At 39.8% G+C, this 25415-nt stretch overlaps 2 protein-coding genes across 5 annotated transcripts in view; one reads left to right on the top strand and one right to left on the bottom strand.

The window, feature by feature from the left end:
• The window catches only part of LOC124180771, a 90245-nt gene extending 73167 nt beyond the window's left edge, over positions 1–17078 (top strand). For all 3 annotated transcript variants that reach the window (XR_006870304.1, XR_006870305.1, XR_006870306.1), the window contains 2 exons: positions 12437–12664; positions 16339–17078. The gene's annotated coding sequence lies outside the window, so the exon portion shown is untranslated. The remainder of the gene's footprint in view (positions 1–12436; positions 12665–16338) is intronic.
• On the bottom strand, positions 1502–11871 carry LOC124180762 (galactose-specific cell agglutination protein gsf2-like). 2 transcript variants are annotated; one of them, XM_046566525.1, is made up of 5 exons: positions 11591–11871; positions 2826–7024; positions 2474–2678; positions 2208–2387; positions 1502–2132 (listed from the first exon to the last, which is right to left on the bottom strand). In XM_046566525.1, the coding sequence occupies exons 1-5, from the start codon at positions 11637–11639 to the stop codon at positions 1990–1992; spliced, it is 4776 nt and encodes a 1591-aa protein (XP_046422481.1). In that variant the 5' UTR covers positions 11640–11871; the 3' UTR covers positions 1502–1989. The 2 variants fall into 2 exon arrangements, with proteins under 2 accessions (XP_046422481.1, XP_046422483.1); XM_046566527.1 differs by lacking the exon at positions 11591–11871 and adding an exon at positions 8518–8775.
• Positions 17079–25415: the final 8337 nt, after the last annotated feature.

The following is a 25415-nucleotide window of genomic DNA, read 5'->3' on the forward strand; positions in this document are numbered from 1 at the left end:
GATGTATTAAATGTATCGGCGGGGGGTGGATATCGGATTAGTAAACGAGGCAGGACGACGATTAGTATAATCTACTGAAAATTAGGGTCGCAAATTAATCATTGTGTGAAAATCGCAGCACAGGTGATTAGCATTTATGGCTCAGCTAATTATAACCCAGATAGCTGTAACACTGTGTGTTTCAATTCGAAGTATCTTTTTCTCGGTATATCGAGTGTCGTTTTAAAGAGTTAGGTTTTCAACTTGTCGGACGCGTTAATTTTATTGTGTTCAACCATGGACCGTTTATCCCCGAGCACGGGTTTGTTATGCACAAACGAAACTTCGCGTGCAATGGTTCGTTGCTCACGGTACGCCGACCAAAAAACGAAAACGGCGCCCTGCTCGTTCGGGATCCTCGGGGATTCCCTCCTCGCGTGGCATCATCATCCCAGCAACGCCCCCCATTTAGCACCTGGATATCATATCCGAACATTTATGGTAACAGCTGCGGAACCTTCAACGATGAGAACCAACGATATTACCGCGCCTGATGCAAATCGACGATGATACACGCGTGAATTCGTTACCCCGGCTCTTCAATCAGAGATATCATGGATCTATATAACTGCAATGTATGGAGGAAGATAAAATTCTTCTCGTGTTTCAGTTACTCACTGTGGGAACATCCTGCGGCTGCCTTTACGACACCACGCAATGTCGCAGTTCAATGTGAAAAACTTAATTATATCTTATTCACTTTGCAAAATAATTCCAGGTCAACGATTTACCTGCGGAGAGTGAGAGTCCGTTCGGTGCAGATACTGTATAATCCATTTCACATGGACTCGGTATTGGTTCACACGATCGAACAGATGACGCCACGTGTTAAATGGTGCAGTTTGAAAATTGCCTGTATCTATCCATATATGTACAGTTTACCCCCAAGCAGCGTTTTAGGGTAGGTAAACTGAATTATTAACGGAGAAACGGAGAGGCGGGAATCGTAGGGGGATACGACTGGGTTTTCTAGTTGGGATAATGAGTACAATTATGAATCGGTGGTCCTTCGAATTGTGGTCGTTATACCGAGTAATTAAAGGGAGTTTTTCCCATCGCCATATGCATTTCCAACTTCCACCCCGCTTCCAGACTTTCCGGTGCTATGCACCCGTCGTCCCTAAGCCTGCATCCGAAATCTGTTGATCCCTTTCTTTTCGCGCCTTTGCAATACTCGTCTTTCAATTCATTTTAACGATTCATTATTGAGAATTAAAGATTCGAAAATGACAACTAATAATTGAATAGTGTTTTTTACATGTCTACGATTATTCATATTTCAATTGATAGTTGAGAAAATTTTTCGTAATATTATTTAATTATTAAGCGTATGACTATTTCGATTCGACACAATGAATTCTCCGCTCAAAATTTCTTTCCGTATACCTGAAAAAATTGAGATCTAGAAACATGACTAAAAAATCAATCGTTATCTTTTGCAGGTACACAATGATACAATGAATACAAATCACTGCGTATAATTCTTTCTTCGTTTCATAAAAACTATTTAGAAAAGTAGAAAAGAAATTAAATACAGGTATTCACGTTAAAGCTAGTTTACACACGTACGTATATAACTACATACTTGTTACAAATTGCAGTTATTATTACTAAATATGGTGATGTCTTACTCCTTCTCGTATGTACATCGCAGCGTAGTTAATATAACAAAGTTTGAATACCGACTCCAGCCGATGAGTCGGTAAAAAAGCATTACTCATTAATCGCGCTCCATGAATGATGAAATATTTACAAAATTGGCAGTAAAGTATTTACAAGGGCAAATTCGTCTCTCCTGGCCCTCTCCACGAATCTTGGGCTGGCCTGCGACGATCGCGAAAACTGGTTGTATCGAAAGTTTTCAGCCTTTCGATTCGGGTACGCCGTCGTTTTCCTAGTCTTTTGCAGGCGCGATCCGTGCGGGAATAATCTTCCCTCATTTACTCGAGTTCAGGGCAAATCTGAACGGGGTATGACCTCTCTTTGCGAATACCATATGCCAACGCCGAGAATTACGATTGCTATGCCAGCCCCAATTCCACCGCCAACGATGACGCCCACGTTCACACCTGCTGAGACGAGGCAGTTCTCCTCTGTTGGAATAAGACGAATAGTTGAAATCACGATCAATCATCCTCGATGTTGGAATTAGAGATTGAAATACTCGCCTGTTCGGCCGGACACGTCGGTATCTGTGTTGAAAGCAATTAATTTTACGTTACTGAACGTCGCGATTATTTCGGAGCTCAATTCCGCCGTCTGGGGAGTACTGCAGACGTATTTTCCAACTCCCAAGGTTGTTCGGAAGAGGCTCAGCCCGGAGTTTCCTTCGGCAGTTACCGCGCTTTCTGGATACAAATCATTCGATCTGTTATTTGGTGCCGGGGGATAGTTAAAATGTATAGAAGATCAGCTATGGGGATTTTTTAATTACCTTCAGCGCTGGGGAACGTCGTATCGTTTAGATAAACCACGGCCTCGATGCTGTCCACCGTTGACGCCGTCCCGTCATTTGTGAACCAGAGTGTTATACTGCCCGCCGTTGTCTCTGACCAGGTTAACGTCAGGTATTGATCAGATTCGTTACAGCTACCAGAAGCCGTTGCTGTCGTTGGAATCATCATGATACCAGATGAAGTCTGGAGAAAAATAAAATTAGTTATTATGGACAAAGAACAATGGTCATCGAATGTAGCGTCAATTAATTGAAATCTTTTCAAAATTACGAGTGACAAAAAAAACGATGTTAAGTAATCTTTAAAGAATTCCAAATTTTTTCATCTCACCTCTCCGTCAGTAGTCGTATAGGTGACCGTCAAAGTGATGTCCATACTCGCCAAGATGCAGGTTTCATTCGTCGACGAATCTGTGACAACCCAATCGAAATCAGACAGAATTATTGCTGCCGAATTTGTTGTGCCTTGCGCACTTATCGTCGTTGCCGTATCGGCAGATTGTGTTACACTAGTCGTTGAATCAGTAGTCGTTTTATATTCTACTGCAGTTGTCATTGATTCGGTAGACGTTACTTCGGTTGTTGTTAACTCTATAGTTGTTTCATCCTCTGCTATTGTCGTTGACAAAATAGATGTATACGTTTCAGTCGTGATCGAATCAGTCGTTGTTTCAACCTCTAATACAGTTGTCGGTAAAATAGTTGTTCCCACTTCAGTTGTCGTAGAAACAGTAGTTGTTTCGCTCACTGATGTAGTTGTCGGTGATTCAGCTGATTCTGTTTGGACACTGGCTGTTATAGTTGTTGCCGATTCGCTTGTACCCGTTTCAGTGGTTGTTTCACTCGTTGATGGAGTTGTTGATAAAACAGTTGAACCCGTTTCAGTTGTTGTAAAATCAGTAGTTGTTTCGCTCACTGATGTAGTTGTCGGTGATTCAGCTGATTCTGTTTGGACACTGGCTGTTATAGTTGTTGCCGATTCGCTTGTACCCGTTTCAGTGGTTGTTTCACTCGTTGATGGAGTTGTTGATGAAACAGTTGAACCCGTTTCAGTTGTTGTAAAATCAGTAGTTGTTTCGCTCACGGATGTAGTTGTCGGTGATTCAGCTGATTCTGTTTGGACACTGCCTGTTATAGTTGTTGCCGATTCGCTAGTACCCGTTTCAGTGGTTGTTTCACTCGTTGATGGAGTTGTTGATAAAACAGTTGAACCCGTTTCAGTTGTTGTAAAATCAGTAGTTGTTTCGCTCACGGATGTAGTTGTCGGTGATTCAGCTGATTCTGTTTGGACACTGCCTGTTATAGTTGTTGCCGATTCACTTGTACCCGTTTCAGTGGTTGTTTCACTCGTTGATGGAGTTGTTGATAAAACAGTTGAACCCGTTTCAGTTGTTGTAAAATCAGTAGTTGTTTCGCTCACTGATGTAGTTGTCGGTGATTCAGCTGATTCTGTTTGGACACTGGCTGTTATAGTTGTTGCCGATTCGCTTGTACCCGTTTCAGTGGTTGTTTCACTCGTTGATGGAGTTGTTGATAAAACAGTTGAACCCGTTTCAGTTGTTGTAAAATCAGTAGTTGTTTCGCTCACGGATGTAGTTGTCGGTGATTCAGCTGATTCTGTTTGGACACTGCCTGTTATAGTTGTTGCCGATTCACTTGTACCCGTTTCAGTGGTAGTTTCACTCGTTGATGGAGTTGTTGATAAAACAGTTGAACCCGTTTCAGTTGTTGTAAAATCAGTAGTTGTTTCGCTCACTGATGTAGTTGTCGGTGATTCAGCTGATTCTGTTTGGACACTGGCTGTTATAGTTGTTGCCGATTCGCTTGTACCCGTTTCAGTGGTTGTTTCACTCGTTGATGGAGTTGTTGATAAAACAGTTGAACCCGTTTCAGTTGTTGTAAAATCAGTAGTTGTTTCGCTCACTGATGTAGTTGTCGGTGATTCAGCTGATTCTGTTTGGACACTGCCTGTTATAGTTGTTGCCGATTCGCTAGTACCCGTTTCAGTGGTTGTTTCACTCGTTGATGGAGTTGTTGATAAAACAGTTGAACCCGTTTCAGTTGTTGTAAAATCAGTAGTTGTTTCGCTCACTGATGTAGTTGTCGGTGATTCAGCTGATTCTGTTTGGACACTGGCTGTTATAGTTGTTGCCGATTCGCTAGTACCCGTTTCAGTGGTTGTTTCACTCGTTGATGGAGTTGTTGATAAAACAGTTGAACCCGTTTCAGTTGTTGTAAAATCAGTAGTTGTTTCGCTCACTGATGTAGTTGTCGGTGATTCAGCTGATTCTGTTTGGACACTGGCTGTTATAGTTGTTGCCGATTCGCTAGTACCCGTTTCAGTGGTTGTTTCACTCGTTGATGGAGTTGTTGATAAAACAGTTGAACCCGTTTCAGTTGTTGTAAAATCAGTAGTTGTTTCGCTCACGGATGTAGTTGTCGGTGATTCAGCTGATTCTGTTTGGACACTGCCTGTTATAGTTGTTGCCGATTCGCTAGTACCCGTTTCAGTGGTTGTTTCACTCGTTGATGGAGTTGTTGATAAAACAGTTGAACCCGTTTCAGTTGTTGTAAAATCAGTAGTTGTTTCGCTCACTGATGTAGTTGTCGGTGATTCAGCTGATTCTGTTTGGACACTGCCTGTTATAGTTGTTGCCGATTCGCTAGTACCCGTTTCAGTGGTTGTTTCACTCGTTGATGGAGTTGTTGATAAAACAGTTGAACCCGTTTCAGTTGTTGTAAAATCAGTAGTTGTTTCGCTCACTGATGTAGTTGTCGGTGATTCAGCTGATTCTGTTTGGACACTGGCTGTTATAGTTGTTGCCGATTCGCTAGTACCCGTTTCAGTGGTTGTTTCACTCGTTGATGGAGTTGTTGATAAAACAGTTGAACCCGTTTCAGTTGTTGTAAAATCAGTAGTTGTTTCGCTCACTGATGTAGTTGTCGGTGATTCAGCTGATTCTGTTTGGACACTGCCTGTTATAGTTGTTGCCGATTCACTTGTACCCGTTTCAGTGGTTGTTTCACTCGTTGATGGAGTTGTTGATAAAACAGTTGAACCCGTTTCAGTCGTTGTAAAATCAGTAGTTGTTTCGCTCACTGATGTAGTTGTCGGTGATTCAGCTGATTCTGTTTGGACACTGCCTGTTATAGTTGTTGCCGATTCGCTTGTACCCGTTTCAGTGGTTGTTTCACTCATTGATGGAGTTGTTGATAAAACAGTTGAACCCGTTTCAGTTGTTCTAAAATCAGTAGTTGTTTCGCTCACTGATGTAGTTGTCGGTGATTCAGCTGATTCTGTTTGGACACTGGCTGTTATAGTTGTTGCCGATTCGCTTGTACCCGTTTCAGTGGTTGTTTCACTCGTTGATGGAGTTGTTGATAAAACAGTTGAACCCGTTTCAGTTGTTGTAAAATCAGTAGTTGTTTCGCTCACTGATGTAGTTGTCGGTGATTCAGCTGATTCTGTTTGGACACTGGCTGTTATAGTTGTTGCCGATTCGCTAGTACCCGTTTCAGTGGTTGTTTCACTCGTTGATGGAGTTGTTGATAAAACAGTTGAACCCGTTTCAGTTGTTGTAAAATCAGTAGTTGTTTCGCTCACTGATGTAGTTGTCGGTGATTCAGCTGATTCTGTTTGGACACTGCCTGTTATAGTTGTTGCCGATTCACTTGTACCCGTTTCAGTGGTTGTTTCACTCGTTGATGGAGTTGTTGATAAAACAGTTGAACCCGTTTCAGTCGTTGTAAAATCAGTAGTTGTTTCGCTCACTGATGTAGTTGTCGGTGATTCAGCTGATTCTGTTTGGACACTGCCTGTTATAGTTGTTGCCGATTCGCTTGTACCCGTTTCAGTGGTTGTTTCACTCGTGGATGGAGTTGTTGATAAAACAGTTGAACCCGTTTCAGTTGTTGTAAAATCAGTAGTTGTTTCGCTCACTGATGTAGTTGTCGGTGATTCAGCTGATTCTGTTTGGACACTGCCTGTTATAGTTGTTGCCGATTCGCTTGTACCCGTTTCAGTGGTTGTTTCACTCGTTGATGGAGTTGTTGATAAAACAGTTGAACCCGTTTCAGTCGTTGTAAAATCAGTAGTTGTTTCGCTCACTGATGTAGTTGTCGGTGATTCAGCTGATTCTGTTTGGACACTGCCTGTTATAGTTGTTGCCGATTCGCTTGTACCCGTTTCAGTGGTTGTTTCACTCGTGGATGGAGTTGTTGATAAAACAGTTGAACCCGTTTCAGTTGTTGTAAAATCAGTAGTTGTTTCGCTCACTGATGTAGTTGTCGGTGATTCAGCTGATTCTGTTTGGACACTGGCTGTTATAGTTGTTGCCGATTCGCTTGTACCCGTTTCAGTGGTTGTTGTGGTTGTTGAAGTAGTAGGTGCCTCAAATCCCTGTACAGTCGTTGTAATAGTTGAATCCGATTCATTTGTTGCTCCATTCCCCGTTGCAGAAGTCGATAGCTCAGTGGAATCTGTTAGAGATGTCGTAGATTCTGCAGTGGTCGCAGATTGAGCCGACAGTTCTATTGAAAATTTCAATGATTGTCAATGAAATTGAATCTCGCCTATCTCTAACTTCAACATTGATAAGTAAAACAGTATTTTTGTATGAAAATCGCGCCTGTTGTTTAAACGGTCCAGCGTGAGCTGAGTTATAATTTTCGCACAGTGTGTAACGCGGTATTCACTATATTATTCGGTTATTTTCTCTGTCTAACAATAAGTATCAACCCGAATATACTTTTAATGAATTTTTCTCGTATAACATCGGTGCTCACGGTAACGTGGAGTGAACTCTGTTATGACGCATATCGTTAATAACAATTCCGATGATTTTATTCTTCACTTACTTACATGCCTGCAGGGCTCTTTTTACTAATCGACACGTTTCTCAAGTCATGAATAATGAAAAATTCTCTACAACGTGTCAAGTAAAGCCTATTCTGCAGGTCTGCTGTTGCCAACCGGATGTTTCCGATAATTAAGAATATTTTATTACGTGTTTCTTTTTTTCCTCTGTTCCTTACAGTCTCACATATTCCTCAATTGTTATTAAAGCATATAAAAATGTCACCTCATTTTTCCCAAAGTAAATTATAGTTCAAATTTGTCAAATTAATTCACATCTGGGGTTTAACGAAAATGCGTGGATTCGACGTATCGTAATAGACACGGGTGTGCACAATTTCTAATATCCCTATCTCGAATTCCATCGATCATAAATATTCAACATTTGTAATACTATTTTCGCTAGAGGCAAAGGACTGACATGTACGTTCGAAGCATGCTGCTTCGTTTCCGAATATCGACAGGCGGCGTCGGTTATGAACGATCCTCTCACTCCACTAGCTGGGTTTATCCATAAAAGCATTGTCAATCACGAACTCCAAGCGTTGAAGATAGATAGGTAAAGGGTGACGTAATTTACGGATTATCGCCCCGGCTCACTGATTTTATCGCGCGAATTTGTCCAATTTTGCTCCTACGCTTATTGTATATTCTTTCAATGTATTTTACAATATTACGCTTATACCCAAATAAAATTTATCGCGATTTTGTGGCCAATATCTGCATCGAAAAATTTTTGATCATCAGCTCACGTGCAGCTCACGTCAGTTTCAAATCTACAATCTCGAGATACCACGATTTTCGTTGATAATACACAGGAAAGCACTTTGCGTCGAAGCGAATTAGCCTGCTACAGATAAGTTTAAACGTTTTTCAGTTATATTTATTTCGCAACGAGTCTCTTTGACTGACACATCAGCATTAGAATTAAATTCAATATCTATTTCAGCAATTGATATCGATAGAGAGTATCTGTTGCTTCAATCAGTCGCCAAATGGATTTCGATTCGTACCGTCTCATAATGTTTCGTAAAGGAATATAAAAAAAAACATCGAAAGTAAAATAAAAAATACCGTAAATTGTATCGACAAAATGGTAAAGAGAGAAGAAATTTATAACCTACTCTTGATACTCGGACTAAATATCTGTCGTTACATTTTAACTCACCCTGAGCAACTCCAGCGACGATGCAAAACAGGATGAATTTGAATTTCATATTTTAATGAATATTTCTCCTCGTATTGATTATAATTTTGTCGGTAAAAATAAACGAACGTTGACGAATATGTAAGTTAAAACTTGTTCATTGCACAGGTTGAGAATAACACACGAGGACTGTTGAAATTTTCACCTCACTCGAACCAACTGGCGTTGCTTTTGTTGAACTGTCGACCGCGTTTGGCAATAACTGACCATTCGTACCGGTGATGAGTTTGAAAACTGAAAATTCGTCGGCCGTGCGCCAAGCTGATATATTAGGAGGTATAGGAAAAATTCAGGGTAAACCCCACCACCGACGCCAAAACGACTCAATTCTTCGTTATCTTTCCCCGTTGCCTCCAGATTTGACCAGATACGTTATTGCCGCTAGAGTAAAGGCCTGTCGATTGACCAATCACGGCAAAGGACGACATTTCCTTACTAATTGATTCTAATCCGCTCCGTGTTTCCTTGAAAGCAATTTTCACCCACATTGTAGTCACTGTGACGTCAACCCCGCAGGACTAAGCACCGATTCACGGATCCTCTTTTCGCCTGACTCATTACCTCAGGTCAACAAAACTTTACGCAATTAGGCTTCTACTTGTCCCCAACGTCGCACATCCTCAGCCCTCCGTCTAAATTAGGCAACGTTTCGACTATATTTCTCTTACTTTCAGCGCAAATCGCGATTTATTACGGTATCGTGTGATTTATACACGGAACCTGATCGCAGATGTCTTATGGAGAAAGCATCTGGATCAGTTGATTGTATTATTCGTACAGTGGAACCCCGATTATCCGAACCAATTGGAACCGAGCCTTGTTCGGATAATCGAAATGCAATTTTTATCTTAGAGTATAATAATATAAACACCACAAATTTAAATCAACAAACAGTCCGTATTAAACATCCAAATACATATTGAACCTCTTTCGAACACCGACCCATTATTCTATTACTTTGGTTTTATATAGTCGTCTATTGCCAATTGACGAACGGCTGCTCCGCATTTTTTAACCAGCAACAATGTATATTCCGCACCAAAGTCTATTTTCTAGGCCGGCGTTTGGATAATCCAGGTTCTACTGTAACTCTTACGCTATTATTGTGTCTTGGCAAAAAAATCTGAATAACAGTGTATCGTTTTATATTATTTTTTTCTCTGCGGCGGGCTTCTACTTCCTCGTTGGTAGGACTTTACACATTTATTTTACATCACATTAATTTTTCGCAACACATGAAACCGTAGACCATAGCTTCCGGTTTTTATATGTAGGTACTTCTATCCCCATACAGTATACACATGTTAATTTCTCAGGCTGCAATTTTCATTTCTATGACAACGTTGTACATTACATACCTACCTTATAAATGCAATACGACGCATCTCAGGCCTGCATTTGAAATCTCTCGGGTTTTTTCCAGTTCATTGTCTTTATTATAATTGTTGTTTCGTGAGAATCATGATTAGAATTATTGCTGGCAGGATTGTGCAAAGATGAGAAATTTGAGGAAGGGCTTAGAGATTAAATGAGACAGTGATCTGAATAATCTAGTTTTCTTCACTCTCATCACTCCTTATCTTTCCTTAATTAACGTTTATTGAACTGTTGTTTTCACTTATGTCATTTGACACAAACTGTTGTTGACAATGTTGTAAAATATTATTAAATATATCGTGGGTCGGCATCGTTTTCAGTTAAATCTAAATAAAACCCTATCCTATTATTCGCAATATTTTTATAAAATTAATAATTATGATAACAATTGTAAGATGCACTATAATGGTGAAAAAGTTATGACTAGATCTTAATCTAAAGACAGGATGCAATGATCAGTATTCACAGTCTAGAATTACAACTATTTACAATATTCAGAAGTCATTCCGCACTAATTGTGCGTTGGGGTAGGATTGTTGAGCCATAGATTGTACATCTTGTTCATTCCTCCTCGATCTATCATGCCAGAATCTTTGAAGAATATTCCCATAACTCGTGAATTACCCTATGCGCAATGATCAATTCTGTTCTTGAAGCACCACACCACGTTAACGGCTGGAAAAGCGGGTGTATTTTCGTTGTTTTTTTTAAGATATAAATATATTCAGAAACTAGACACCTTCGTCTACAGTACTACGTAGGGAAAAGTCAATATCTCAAGAATTAACACAATGGCCGAACATTGCATGTTTTTCAAATTATGCGGATCAATTGAATGGTTGGGAAGAAAAAAAATAAATAAATAGGGGTTTTAATGAAAAATTCTTACAACTTGGATGTATGGTTTTTTTTATTTGCTGTCGACCCGATCGAAAAATGACGTTTCGAGAAAAAAGGGTTCAAACTTTCAGTTATAGATTATATCATAGATAGAATTTCACACATAAAAACAAAATTTATCACTCACCAATTTTGACATTTAATACCTCCAATACATACAAGAGGCTTACATGAACGTCGTGGAAAACCATGCGGGCAATATTAACGGCAGTTTCCAAATAATGGAGTTTGAATACCCTAATCACGCGCTTGAAACAGTTTCACAGAAAATGCTTCATCTCCGTCAATTTTACAAATTTCTTTATAAAATTTCTAGAGAGCATTCTTAAAGTATGCATCTGTCATAAAATTTGAAACAAATTTTTTCCCGCGGTGTGGTGTCTTAAACATAGGGCATATCAAGTCGAGATGTTGATGGTCGTCGAAAATACCATATGCTGAACCCAACGATTACGAAAAGGCCAGAAGCTCCAACAACGCTCCCAATAATTGTACTTACACCAAGGTCGTCAATAGAAGACTCTGGTTTTCAATACCCATAGTGGGAATTGTTTTTAATCCCGTCGTCAGCGACGTGGTGTCCGTCGACAAAGTAGTCGAACCCATTTCAGTATTGGTAGTAATTAGCAGCAAACGCTCAAACTTAGATTTGTCATTTCAAATCGCTTGGAAATGGTTCAAATTCTATTCCAAATTCATTTGTTTCACTCTACTTTTCTGCTCGCAAATTATATATGCGATGATTTTTCTCACTCACCTCCAAAGACTCCTAGGACAGTCAGAAGCATGACGAGTTGCAGATTCATGTCACTTTTTTTCCGTCTACCGATTCATAAATAAAGTAATTCAAAACGCCAAGACTATCAAACACCTAAACCGATAGACGAAAAATTTCACTAAATCACCACCGCACGACTGAATTGGCAAAATAATCAAGTATCATCAAAATTTTGAGCACGTCGCGAGAAATAGTCTTACGCCTTCGAAAGCTAGAGCATCAGTCACGCATTGCGATAGAGCAGACCAATCCTCTTGGTCACCGTTTTAAAACTGGAAATATTTCACCCCGGTTGTGAGCTGTTATATCGAAGGAGATGCAGGATGAATTCCGGGTAAACCCCCACCCATCCACGGTAACTGAATTTTTCCTTATCAGAGTCGCGGTTACTTCCAGACTCGCAACGCACGGCTATCTCGACCAACAATTAAAGCAATCCCGTACCGTTGAACAATCGTGCCTTTGCACAGCCTGGCGTTTCTCTCCTTCGTCAAAACAACGAATAAAAATTAATATTCATCCGAAAATGTAAGATTGGAAAAATTCCTAAGCTGTAGGTACTTTTCGAACATTCAATGATTCAATGATTCAATGATTGAATAGGCGTACGGTACAGCATCCATTGAATCAGCCTTCTTTCAATCATAACGATCAACCCACCGTCATTTAACTTTTCATCCTTTACCGTATTGTTACAAATTCTTCCCAAACACGTACATAATATTATAACGTTAAAAAAAATCCATATGTTTAATCCAATTTTTTCAACGTCTCTTTCCACTGTTAAATTCGCTTCACCTAGTACCATAAATCCTGTGTTTTCAGATGGTTGAATTCGATGTTTTACACGCGTGGAGCTCCGAATGTGTTCCCGCTTTTGTGAAAATTCCATTTCACTAATTTGCCGAGGCACTTTTCTCGTGCGGCCTATAATTTTAACGGACTTGGGAAGTCTGTAGGGTGATAAGGAACGCGACAAGTATCGAGACCGACACTTTCATCGAGAGATTAATTCGACTGCGACGCCGTAAATCAGAATTCTTCTCAATTAATGTGAGTACAAAAGGGAAGTGTTCGCGCAACTTTATTATTATTATGTTAGTTTGTAAATTTATCACAGCAAATACTTTGGTTTAGTTATATTCGTAGGTTGTACCTATTTACCACGTATAAGGTGAATAAAGGGTCGCAACGGTAGAATTACTTTCTTATTCCACGTGACGAGTAGTTCAACGTTACAGCGATTCAAATTACGTACTTATTGTCCGCGCCAGAAACTCGTGGGCCGATACTCGAATCGGCAGTTACGTACGTTCGCTTGGCCGGTGAGGGCGCAGCGCAAGTTAGTTTGTCTCGAGCGCTCGAATAGATAGGACGTGTTAGGTTTTCCTTTACCCACGCGCGTCGATTATTTCGTTTCGCGTAATTTTAAGATTTATTCGTTTAATTTGGTCGGGGGAGACGCGGTTCACCCTCCGGTTGTACCGGAGGTGCCCGTCTCCCGGGCGAGCGTCATCGCGGCGACATACGTCGTCGCCCGAGCACTTCAGCGTTGGTTTCCCGAGACGTCGGGACCGCTGTTTGCACGGCATTGGGCCACCCTGACGCTCCCCCTTACCCGCTTCCACGTTAGCGTTAGAAGTTGCGGATCACGGTTACTCACGGAGATTTAGAGAAGTTGGCTTAAGATTATTGAATGATCGTTCAATCTAGTTGACAAGGAACGCACCAGCGACTGTATTATCCTGTATTATGATAATCTGATTTGCAGTTGATAAACATTTGTCTTGCTTCGACTTTTCCCTCTGCACCGTGAGGGTTTTTATGCCGAAGCAAGCGTCTTGCCTCTCCCGCGAAATCGTGTTATTTATTTATTCACCCTCTCACTCGCTCATCCCATCCCGATTGAAGTTAGAGAAGAACTCTGGTCAATCGATCTAAACAGGAAGCTTGGGAAAATTCATGATAACTGTCCTATTTTTTGGATGACAAAATTTAGCGGAAGAATGACGAGGGTCAGGAATAACTTTATTAAAATTTAAGTAGTGGAAATAAACCGTGCAATTACCGGTTTCAACTGGAATTTTTTTCCTCTTAAGATTTAATATATGGTATTAGAATTTCTCGTCGTTAATTATGAAAAAACTACGATTGCAATATGCGGTGCTATTTACGATAGCAAAAGTACGTGTAATGGGCTCAAGCCCGAGGACTTTGAAACGGACCTAATTAATTACAAACCCTGCGCAAGCCACTAGAAAGTAGATAAAACTACAGGACGTTTGTTACACGTGCATTTTATAGTGTGCTTTCACGTAAATTAGCACTCTTTCCGATGATTAGTATATCCCACGAGCTGTAGAATATAATATTTCTGCCGAGAATCGCGACTTGCCGGTGCAAATAAATGACAAATATTTCATAAAAATTATGAATAGATGATCGTTGATTTTCATTGGATATGTATCATTATACGTTTGAATTGGCGTCTTTATAGTCGCTTCACGTAATTCCAGCAGTACGTAACGTTGGTATCTTTATTGCGGAAAGTAATGCAAGCGTGCCATTTCAACCGACCCACTTACAGCTTGATCAGTATAAACGTCTGTTGTACGTGTCATTAGCACAGTTCGAATTCGTGCTCATTTTTCAACTCGCGGAATATTAGAAATACGAAATACGTTTAGAAATAAATCTGCACGATATGACGAATATTGGAATATAAGGTTGAATAAACGTATAACTCGCTATCGCGTTTTCGTAAGCTTTTTTCCTCGATTTCTAACCACCGTGACCGCTTTCTTTCTTCGAATTAAATACGTGCTCCAACAATATTTACTGTATACAAAAACGTCTGCGTATACAGTACCGATATGCATATCATATTCAACTAATAAGTTTGCAGTGCGAACTGTTGTGAACCTTGATTAGTGCGAATTGCATACGAGATCAACCAAGAAGTGACTCCGCAAATTTGCCACATCGGAAAAACCCACGCGAAAAAAAATGTAATACAGATTTTGCATCGGTCGTGATGAATATATGGACAGCACTCTTTTGGAGTCAAATTCACATCGATTGTCGCAGATGTGCGTGAGCATATTGTAACATTTACTATTGGCATTGTAACTCTCATTATCGGATTTGTAAATCTGGCCACAATTGCCGCAGATTAAACTCCAAAAAAGTGCTGTCCGGTTAAAGTAAGCGTACCAGTTATTGAACCTGTCCCAAATATTTAGCTTTTTTAAAATTACCAAAAAATAAATCTGCAGTGTTTAACCCTGTAGGAAATTGATTTCAGTCACCGAGAAATTCACAATTTGTGCCGTCAATTTATAATTTTGAAAAATGAAAGGGTCAATAACTGTTACACTTGCCTGTTATTCACCCCGGTAGATGTAAAATTTACAATATTTTTCTTTCCGTGCAGATGTTCCCGATTGTCTTCATACCTGAACGTTCGGTTTTTTACATCGATCCTCAGCTCTTAAGCCTCTTCCCCTTCTTCCTGATACGTGCCTCGAAAACTGACGAAAGCTGACGAAAATACCCTCGAATCGGGAATCAACCAGCTGCATCGTCATCAATGGATAATACTCGTGCGGTAGAGTGCGCAGTGTGCGAATGCGGCACACTGCATTTGTACAAAACGTATAATGAAACGCACGAGATAAAAACCACTTCCTACTCACCACGAATTCACGCACGTATAACCCGCCTTACACGCACACCCCTACTTATTACGTACCACTTTTACCTGTAACGCACAACCACCCACGTATACCTTCGTCAAAGTTCAAACCGCATAGAAATTTCCGTATTGTACGTTGGGCATGTTGTAAGTATATAATAACCCTCGATAACGGCAACTGCAACCCCCGCAGACAAAAAGGGGTTTTGATTCGATGTAAATAGTGAAATATCAAACCGCTGCTGTAATTGTGCACTCTGTAATTACAGTCCTGAAATCGGTCCGGCTAAACACCGCTTTGCTTTAACAGATGTACCGGGAAATCAAACTGTCATTGTCGTATGGGTATACAGGGCTCGTGTTCACCAGTTCTTCTATAACAGTATCGTAATACGTAGCAGAAGCATTCTACCTACCGTATTTTTTGTTTCTTCTCTCTCTTCTCGCTTCTGGGCTTACGGTCACAGAATGGGTCGATTTCCGGTCGAAAATTCGTCCTCGCGATCCCAAGTATTGATAAGCGGCGGTTAGTGCAGGTCGATTCGAGCCAAGCTTACCGAGAATCCCAACAATTCCTACAATCGGTATCCTGATTTGAATCACGTGCTTTTAACTTGTGCGTTTGAAAATTTACATCAGCGGGATGACACAAGTTTCCCCTTCCACTTTCTTATTTGAGAACTCATGACATTCTATTATCGCAGCAACGAAAACAAATGTTGAAATGGAAATTGACTGGTAAGAGTGGTAGCATTGATTATAATAATAATAATCGATGGAAATTTTTTTGATTTTCTATCTCGGGAGTGAGCTGCGAAAAAATTGTTTTACCAACAAACGTGGGGGAAAACTCAAAAGTTTTGCTAACCTTTGGTTATTTCATCACCCAGCGCGATTTGGGTGGTAATATTTTTCAGTAGGATGTCGGATAAGGGTCCTCTACTAATGCAATGAATGTAACCCCGCTAATTTATACCATTTGAATACTGATGCGGTCAAACTTGAATAATCCGCGGTTTTTCTTGTGTTTTAGGTCTGACTCACGCGTCTTTGGTGGTCATCGCACCACACGATGCGGCAGATCGGCATGGAATGGCATTGAATTGAGAGTAAAATTTCCAATGAATCCAACTCGGCTAAATCTTCAACGGTTCCATGTATTTCATTACATTGGCGAATCGACGACACGGAGAAAAATTGTAGGTTTCCGAGAAAAAATGCTTCTATACGATCAGATAAATTCATATGAAATTTTATCTCCAATTTGACATGATAAAATTATATAAAATTATCACACCCATACAATTTTATATTATTCTTTATAAGTTTAAATAAATTTTAATAATTTTATCCAACTTTATAAATTTGCATGAAATCATACAGAACTTTGAAAGAAACTTAGGTTTGACATAACCTTAAATAATTTCATAAATTTGGATAAAATATTATAAAGTTATATGAAAAAATATAAAATTATACGCATATAATTTTTCAGAATTTTGTTAGGTTAAATTCGAGGTAACATTTCTTATAAATTTATCTTATCGTATAAAAATATTTTCTTACCGGGATACCGTGTTATTATATTCAGCGAATATAATACAAACCGCTGACCAGATATCATTAGTTAGATTATACAAGGAATCTACTTATCTCAGTTTTTTTTCTTTGAAGAAAGAAAAATTAAAAAAAAAAAACCAATTTACATTACTCCGAGTCAAAACCACACTCACTTACTCATGTAATAAGCAAAATGGGCAATTTAGATGAGACTATTTTCACACCTTGTTCATTTATCATCCTGCGACTCGAACTGCGAACGCCAAAATTTCGTGGGCTGCAATGCCATTGAAAGAGTTCGCCAAATGGCAAGTATTTACGACCAACTAAGGGATAATGAAATCGAAGAGAAGAAAAAATTGTCCCATGCAGCCGGCCGTTGGGCTTGCTGCTTTGTCCAGCAGAAAAAGCACAGTCCGTTTCATAGTGCAGCATGCAATTTATCTCCTTCAGCCAAGGGGTATAATAGAAAACGTCGAAAGTCCCTTTTCGAATATCTATGATGAAATCGTCGACGCAATTCACACTGAAATTGGCGTTGCTGCCTTATTTTGCCGCGACTGATAATTTTCTCGGTTCTCAAATCGAAGAAGAACCTCAAAAAGTTGAGAAAATCTTTCATTCCTATTTCTCTTTATAACGCGAATATGATTTATTGTTTAATACATTGTTTTGCCAGTCGCCGCAACGACCGAGCCGTTTGACTTTGCGCTCCGATGGTTAACCACAGTTGAAGTAGATTTCAATCAGGGGAACTTACAAGCGGGGAATTACAAATGTTGTTTATGGGGATCGTGAGATTCCCCGCGTCGCCATTCGGCACGGAATGCTTCTCGACAGCTTATCAATATCTCGAATCCGATGCCCGCAGCTCCGTTATGCAATAGTTAGTACGAAGAATAAGCGTGCCAGAAATGATCCGTGACAATGTACGGTAAATGACCTTGTTTCACATCACCAGCTTCTTCTGTTTATTTTTCTTGGATTTTTTCTCTTCTCCCTCACAGAATTACAACCGCAAGTGAATCAGCTGGGTTTATATCTATGGTAAACCTCAAAAGAGTAAACAATGTGTCATTTATTTGTCTTACGGTGAATCTGAGGTTGAATTTTATGTCGGGTAAGAAAAAAAAAAAAAAAAAACATCAATTACTCACGAATCATACGCATCCTAATAAATCTATATCTTGACAAAATGGTAGAGAAATTTCGTAAATCACTGCGTCGTAATTTTTTTCTTCTTCGTACTGACGATCTGTTTAATACATGAAATGCGTTATTGCAACAAAAACTTTGGGTGTTCAATCCGTTGTTCGATTCACCGGAAAGATGGAACTTTTTACACGTGCGTGCGTCGGGTGAACAGCTACATATGGATATTGCACAAGTTGTTTTGCAGGGCTGCGAAACCATGCCGAGTGATTGCAGTGCAGCAAGAAAACGACTTGACCCTTCCGCATTTTTTCTCTATACATCAATTCAACCCCGACTCGTTTCACTCCGAGTTCCAATCTCCTTTGTAAGTCGATTTCAGGTTTGATTAGAGGTGAATTAAAGCGTGCACGTTGCACGCATGCACATATCGACGCGTGCCTGCACGCGGATCATGAATTTCGTCTGACTCAAAGCTGCAGGGAGCTTGTAATAGTTCGTATTGACCCTAAAACCGTTACGGTGTCGACAAATAGGCTGGTGACTGAAAAGTCGACGAGAATACCGGAGTTATGTGTGCAAAAGGCTGCACGTATGGGTGTAACAAACACCCAGCAGTGCCTGCGGGGTTGACGGGAATTCACGGTGAATTATTATACCTACTGTGTTTCAACGTCACCGTGAAACGACGACACGCGTGACGTGTAAATTCCTGTTTGTGCGGGGGTTTCTACTTTCCGGGATCGGGAACAGCTGAGCCGTGACTTCACGCATGCCGGACAGATGTTTTTACTCTCCATAAATCAATGCGACGTTGGTTCACGTATTACTATCATTATTATCACAACGCCACACACATTCTACGATCCGAGTGTGTGTTAACTCGACTCGCTAATTGCACCCCGTCATCGTTCTCCGCAGCGCTAAGTACCACGACAAACAACGATTAATAGACCGCTGCCCCGGAAGGTACTGTGCCTATGCCTACGTGTAAGACTAATGAGCTCTCATACTTTGACCCTCTAATCGATCGGCTATGATCGTTACATCAGCAATAGAGTCAATTATGCGCTGTGCTGTGCCTTTGAAAAATTAATATAAGTTTATATTTGCGATTCCTCGACCTAGTTCAGTCGGTTATTTATCCTTATGTAACGCGAGCTTGTCCTATGCGTGTTTTCAGTGCACAAAGTACCCGTTTCTACGACGGTCCATGAAAAGACCACTTTCAACGCCTATGAGTCGAAAGTGGTATTTTCTGTACTGCGCGCACGCGCCGTCGCGAACAAATCCAACATCACGCGACCTTAGCCTCAATTTCGTGCTTTGTGAAAAAACGCGTAACATACTCTCGTTATACGAAGAATCGTGTGCAGCAAGGAGGCAACGCTCTTTTCGCCTCGCTTATTTACAATATTCGTCTTCGGCTCGGACGCGTGCTTACTTACGACTCGTATTGCAAACTTACGCTCGGCCCGACAAAAGACAGAGTTTGCCTCCTCGTTACACAACATACTATATCAGCTCTTTCTCCGATTTACAATAACGAAAGATTATTTTTATTCCAAATAGTATTATTCTCTGGATTCCTTTCGCGATTATTCAACGATTAATTATAGTGAACTTGGATTTCCGTTGCGTTATAGTTCGCTGCTGCAGCTAACAATATGTGTATATAATACGGTATATGACAAGTCGGATATGCGTGTCTGGGTTATGTTATAATACACGCTGTACACTCGCATCCCGTACGAAATTGATCGTGTCAAGTTTCGAAAGTGTCATCTGCCCTGCATGGCTTGATGCATTATATACGTATACATACATACATATATATTGATAATTTGATCCATTACTATCGAGTTTCATCCATCCGAGCAGTACGTCGTCGCTTCGATCGTCGATGATAAAAAAAGAAAAAAACAGAATGGAAAAGAAAACGGAAAAGAAACAAATTTTTTGAAATATAATATTAAAGCAAATGCGTGGACAATGTCATTTTTCGTATTAGGTAAGTATTGTAATGACGAATAGTCTGCAAACATGGGAAAAACGGTCCGAAAACCTGTTATTAATGCAATTAGATATATTATGCGTACGTACAATGTACATGGTATAATACATTCACACGGAATTTCTTCGATTCCCACAGAAATCAGTTCACGTGGACCGGAAGTTGGTCACTTTTAGCCCCGAATTTCCCATCGGGCTGCCCCACGCATTTCACATGCATGTATCTATCGTATTATTATTCATATATGCAATATATGCACATGTTTCAATTTATTTTATTTTATTCTATTTTCATCACCATTTCACGTATCAACCCTTTGCGGCACAGCGTCTCATCTATGAGACAACTTTTTTCAATCACGTATTCAAGATTTAAATTCAAGTTTAGCATTGCGCTGTAATTTTTTATGCATAATTTTACTTCGCGAATGACGATGTTTTAGGAGGGATTACGATGATTCCGCGAATACAGTGAGCGCTATTAATAAGCAGTCTTGAAAATGACTGTTTTTACAGAATAAATGTAATTGCGGGAAGATTATGCGGGCTACAAAAGTGGAACTCCGTAATCTTGGGTTTTTGGGATCGCTGAAATGAATTCGACGTAAAAATTCCAAAATTTAAGATCGCGGATCCAATATGGTGGATTCAAAGTATAAAAAAAAAAAATCCAGCCGAGCGGCCTCGAAGTCTTCTGGTGAAAACGCGTTTATTGTCTGCATTCATGAAGGGTTAAGGAAGTCGCTATTACGGTTTTAGATTCATTATCAACGACCCCGAAAAACCGTCAAGCAGCAAATTTCGAGCAAGTGCGATCAATTTTTTTTATTTTTTGACCTCCAAAATGAATCCGCTATATAAAATTTCGTCATTCTGAATTCAGATCCGTCATCTTTGATGCCGTAATTCTGACAACGGAATCGTATTCGAAGTCCCATAAAAAAACCTGAGTGTGCATTTCCGAGCCATTCCGATGGCTTTCACATTTTCAGTCCACCATATTAGAACCGTCATTTTGAATTTTGAGAATTTCCCAGACCTAACCCCATTTTTGAAATCAGCAATATCGAGAACCCTTATCTATCCAGTTTCAAGGTATTTGACTGCAAGGAAAACTGTATGCGTCAAAGGGTCAACAACACTTCTGTAACGGGGGATGAAACATTTCGCAAGTTATTATCAAACTATTCTACTATGCAAAAACGTGAATCTCTTCTTTTTTTTTTCTCTTTCTACCTGTTATTCGCAATGCGTGTACTTATGCGTCATTCATTCGGTACTTAGTTTCCGGGAGATTGTCGGAAGTGGGTGGACATTTCTTAGATTCAAGATTAAAGACCGTGTAATAGCCGTCTGACCTCTAAAAGCCTGCGGAAGTGCGGCGAGGTAAAACGGGGCGAGGGAAGGCGGAAACTTCTCGACCTATTTCTGCGCGTTATGTTTGCAATTGACCTTACAAGTTTGTGTTTAAGTGTAAAAAATATTGTGGTTGCATCAGCAATATGTTTTCAAGTTTGTGGAGAATATACCAACAATGCACATTCACTCGGTTTTCGCCCACCACATCCGTAGCTTTATCTTTTCCCCGTCGCAATGTAAGGACGTGTCGATAAAGTGTCGATAAGAAAAATGCGCTCGGAAAAAATACTTCAGTCCTGATCCAAGAAAACGCGCATGTTCTGTTCTACCTTCTAACTCATCAATGGGGTCGATAACGATCCCAAGCGTTTCTTGTTCGTAAAATCGTTCCAAAAGCAATCACGCGACTCAAAGGGAAACAAATATTTTCGTTTTTTAATAACGAAATGAATGTGGCGAGGGGTAAATTTAATCTGTAGTAAAGAAGTATTGGAGTGGAAAGGCAAAATGAGCTGTTCAAAAACTTCTACCAAGTACGTGTGTAATTTCGAGAATACTCGAATATTCACAGTTTAGAAAAAAAAAATAGACATAATGCTTGAAATACCAATTATATTATATACCTCGTCATAAATAATCCGTAGTGATCCATCAGACGAACTGTTTTCTCTTCTGCAGTAAATTTTTTGCGAAGCGTCTGCGCGTTTTTACTTTATTTCGTTTTCACGTTTGTTCTTCCGACTTACCAGTTCTTCAGCCAACGGTTATATTACCAGAATTTCCGTTATTTCCGGCCATGCGAGGTATATTATACATGTAGAAGCTCGTGTTCTCGCATATATCGCATCCTCGATGAGAAACCCTTTAAGCGAACATCCGATATCTATAGATACTTCCGGATTGAACGGGAATGGGGTTGAGTATTATAAACCGTTCACTCACTCGAGGTACCGAACCGTTCGATCCGAAAGCGCGGGGCTTCTCTTCGGGACAACCGTAAACCGAAATGCATATACGGTATCCGTCCATATTGTATCTAACAAAATTTATCAAGAATGCTTTATTTTCTTTTCACATGTAGGCTTTTTCCCGGTAAAAATAAAATATCGGTTCTATCAATTTACTAGATTGTTCCATCCATTTGTCAGTATTATACAATTCCAACCATGTTGTACAAATAGATTTAACGGGTGTTATAATTTTCAAGTAAACGAACGACCTGGACGCATCACGTTTTTATTAATCGCCCCTTGTTCGATTGTCTAATTCGTGATCAACGGTCCTGCAGCGCCTGAACTGTATGGGCCATATTATAACGAGCTATTAATTCCATGCGGGGGACATACGCGCTGGTACATCGGCCATATGGCGAATATGGGAGAGAACCCCAGGTAATGCACGCCTCCTTGGTCCTGCAGGCGACGAAACTCACGACCGATTTTTGTAACTTAAACTTCGCTTGTATTATAAGGTTTCACATCGAGAGGATACTGAATTTTTAACCCCTCCTCTTCTATATTTGTGTACACCTCTTTCCTTCTGCTACAATAATGGCACGAATGTACCGAGAGGAATTCGCGCCCTTTGTGATTGTTACAAAATCAGTAACTGCATGACGTCATTTATTTCAGCGGAATTTCTTTTTCCAAATCAGTTTTCCCGTGTATCGTATTTTTCGTTCTTCGACTGCAATTTCGCAAAATTTCTAGCAATTCTACAACAAACGCGAGAAGAAAATTTCGCTCAAGTTTTACTTTGGAAGGTTTTCATTTATAAACGAGTGATGGAGTTTAAAAAAATGAATGAAAAAAAATCTCGTCAAACTTCACAGTTTCCTTATGTTTTTTTTTTCTGTAATTTTGTTTTACCGATAATTTATCATACCGTACAGGGTATGGGAATTAATATACACAGACCTGAGATGCAGTGACGGGATATTCGGCACCATACATTGAGCAGCGTGCGTGCCATGTGTCGCGCAACGGGGCATTAATTAATTATTATTTACACACGGCTAGGTAGCCGGTAACGCGCGTATATTGCGCGATGCATTGGAAAATTCGCGGATCGCATATCTGCACAACGTCCGGGACCACCCAGATGTCAGGTTATATAAATGGAGGGTTGAAAATTAGGTATATATTTATAGTTATAGGCATATAAAGACTTTTGATTTAAGAAATTTATTTCATAAATTTTAATTTATGCGACAGATCTTTTGAATTTTGTTTGAAACCAATTACAATATAATACCTCCATAAATATCACAGGGGAAATATGTATAGTATGGTTGGAAGATAACGTTATGGAAGATAACCCTTTGCGGATTTTCCTCCCTGCGGATCGTTTGAACGTTTGTTTTCATCAGAGCACTTTATTATTAACTTTAATTTTATGACTTTTTCCCGTATGCTTTTGTAAAGCTACGTACCTACACGGTTATGTCATTCAAATTCTGCAAATCTCATTAAAAGAAATTCTCGTTCAGGTTTGAGGTGTATGATCAGACCAAGCGGGTATAATTTATATCCTCGTACAACAATGTATTTACCTAGAGAAACTTTTCAAACGGGGATTTACCGCGTTTCGATAGTCCCGGAACAAAACCCGGGACGCGCCAATAATTCTGTGCTGAGGTTTACAAAATTTTGCATGAGCGTGATTTATTATTTCAACCCTGAATACACCGCAATTTCGTCTAATCATTTACATTGCTCAGGTAGATAAGCATTAATTTTATGCGTAGGTACGTGTTTCCTCGGCCTATTCAAATCTTTCAAGAAGTTCCTTGTTGGGAATTAGGGCCCTCTGTGAATGGAAATAAATAACTAATCGTCGATTCGATTAAATACTTACGAATGATAAACTGTAAAATCTAAATCATTGTTTTACCATATTTTTCATTACCCTCCGTAAATGGTGAAACTTTCGATTTTATCTCCCGAGCGCGGAACTCACGGATTACATCAACGCGTGTTCAGTTGCCTGCGCCCAGGCGGACGTCATATTTTTTATTTATTTTTTATTGTTGCACGATCGAATAACTGACAATTTGAATTAATACGATCAATTCTTATTGGCTGAAAAAAATAATAAATTCCTCGTGGGAGGTACGTTTGTGTCTGTTGAATACGAATTCTTCCACATCGTTAACAGACGTTGTAAGCCCACTTTGTGCGAAATTTGAAACGGAATTTGCTCCGGTTTGTCGCAACTCGTATACACAATATTCGATTCCTAGGGTATTTATAATCGCACGGTCAGAAATACGCAGGCGGATTCTCGAAAGAGTCTGTATAGCATTTATTTATGTGCATACAGATCACCGTGCATGGCGATTTTTATTTTCGCATGTAGAAATAGAGTAACAAAATTGAAGCTAAATAAATACACCAAAGTGAAGTATACAAAGAGAGAGTATATTTCGAGTGATCCGGGATGCATACGAGCATCAACTCGCTTACCTATATAATTTTAGATTTTCGTTGTATGTATGGTTGTATAGTATAGGTATAGTACGTATACAGCGTAGCTATACGTATAGCGGATTCTTTTATAATTTTGCGCACGGCACCCACGAAAGATGCGAATCAGCCAAAAGAAAGAAGAAAAGAAAATTTTTCGAGTTAATATTACCTGCTGTGCTGCACTAACAGAGAAGAAGGATGAGAAATGAATAAGTCAGACGAATATGCATACATACAGTCAAGATTATGTACTCTGGTTACACGTACACTGCTACGTACTGGTCAAGTAAGGTCGGTGGAAGAGGGGTGGAAATTCTTATAAATAGAAATTTTTCTTCGACAATTATATGTCAAATTCCACATTTTTCTTCACTTCAGTCGTTTTCTCCTTCTCTTTCTCCTTCACTTTCGAACCCTGAAACGCTTAATCATCCCTGTGTTTATTTCTCGTACACCTAATTCCCTGTCAATTTGACTGACAGTGAGAAAATGCTGCCCTTTATTGGCGGACGACGTCACGCGTCGAGAAACCTAGTAGCGAACAAAACGGGTGCTATAG

The sequence above is a fragment of the Neodiprion fabricii genome, chromosome 4 (assembly GCF_021155785.1).
Source record: "Neodiprion fabricii isolate iyNeoFabr1 chromosome 4, iyNeoFabr1.1, whole genome shotgun sequence".
Lineage (NCBI taxonomy): Eukaryota > Metazoa > Arthropoda > Insecta > Hymenoptera > Diprionidae > Neodiprion > Neodiprion fabricii.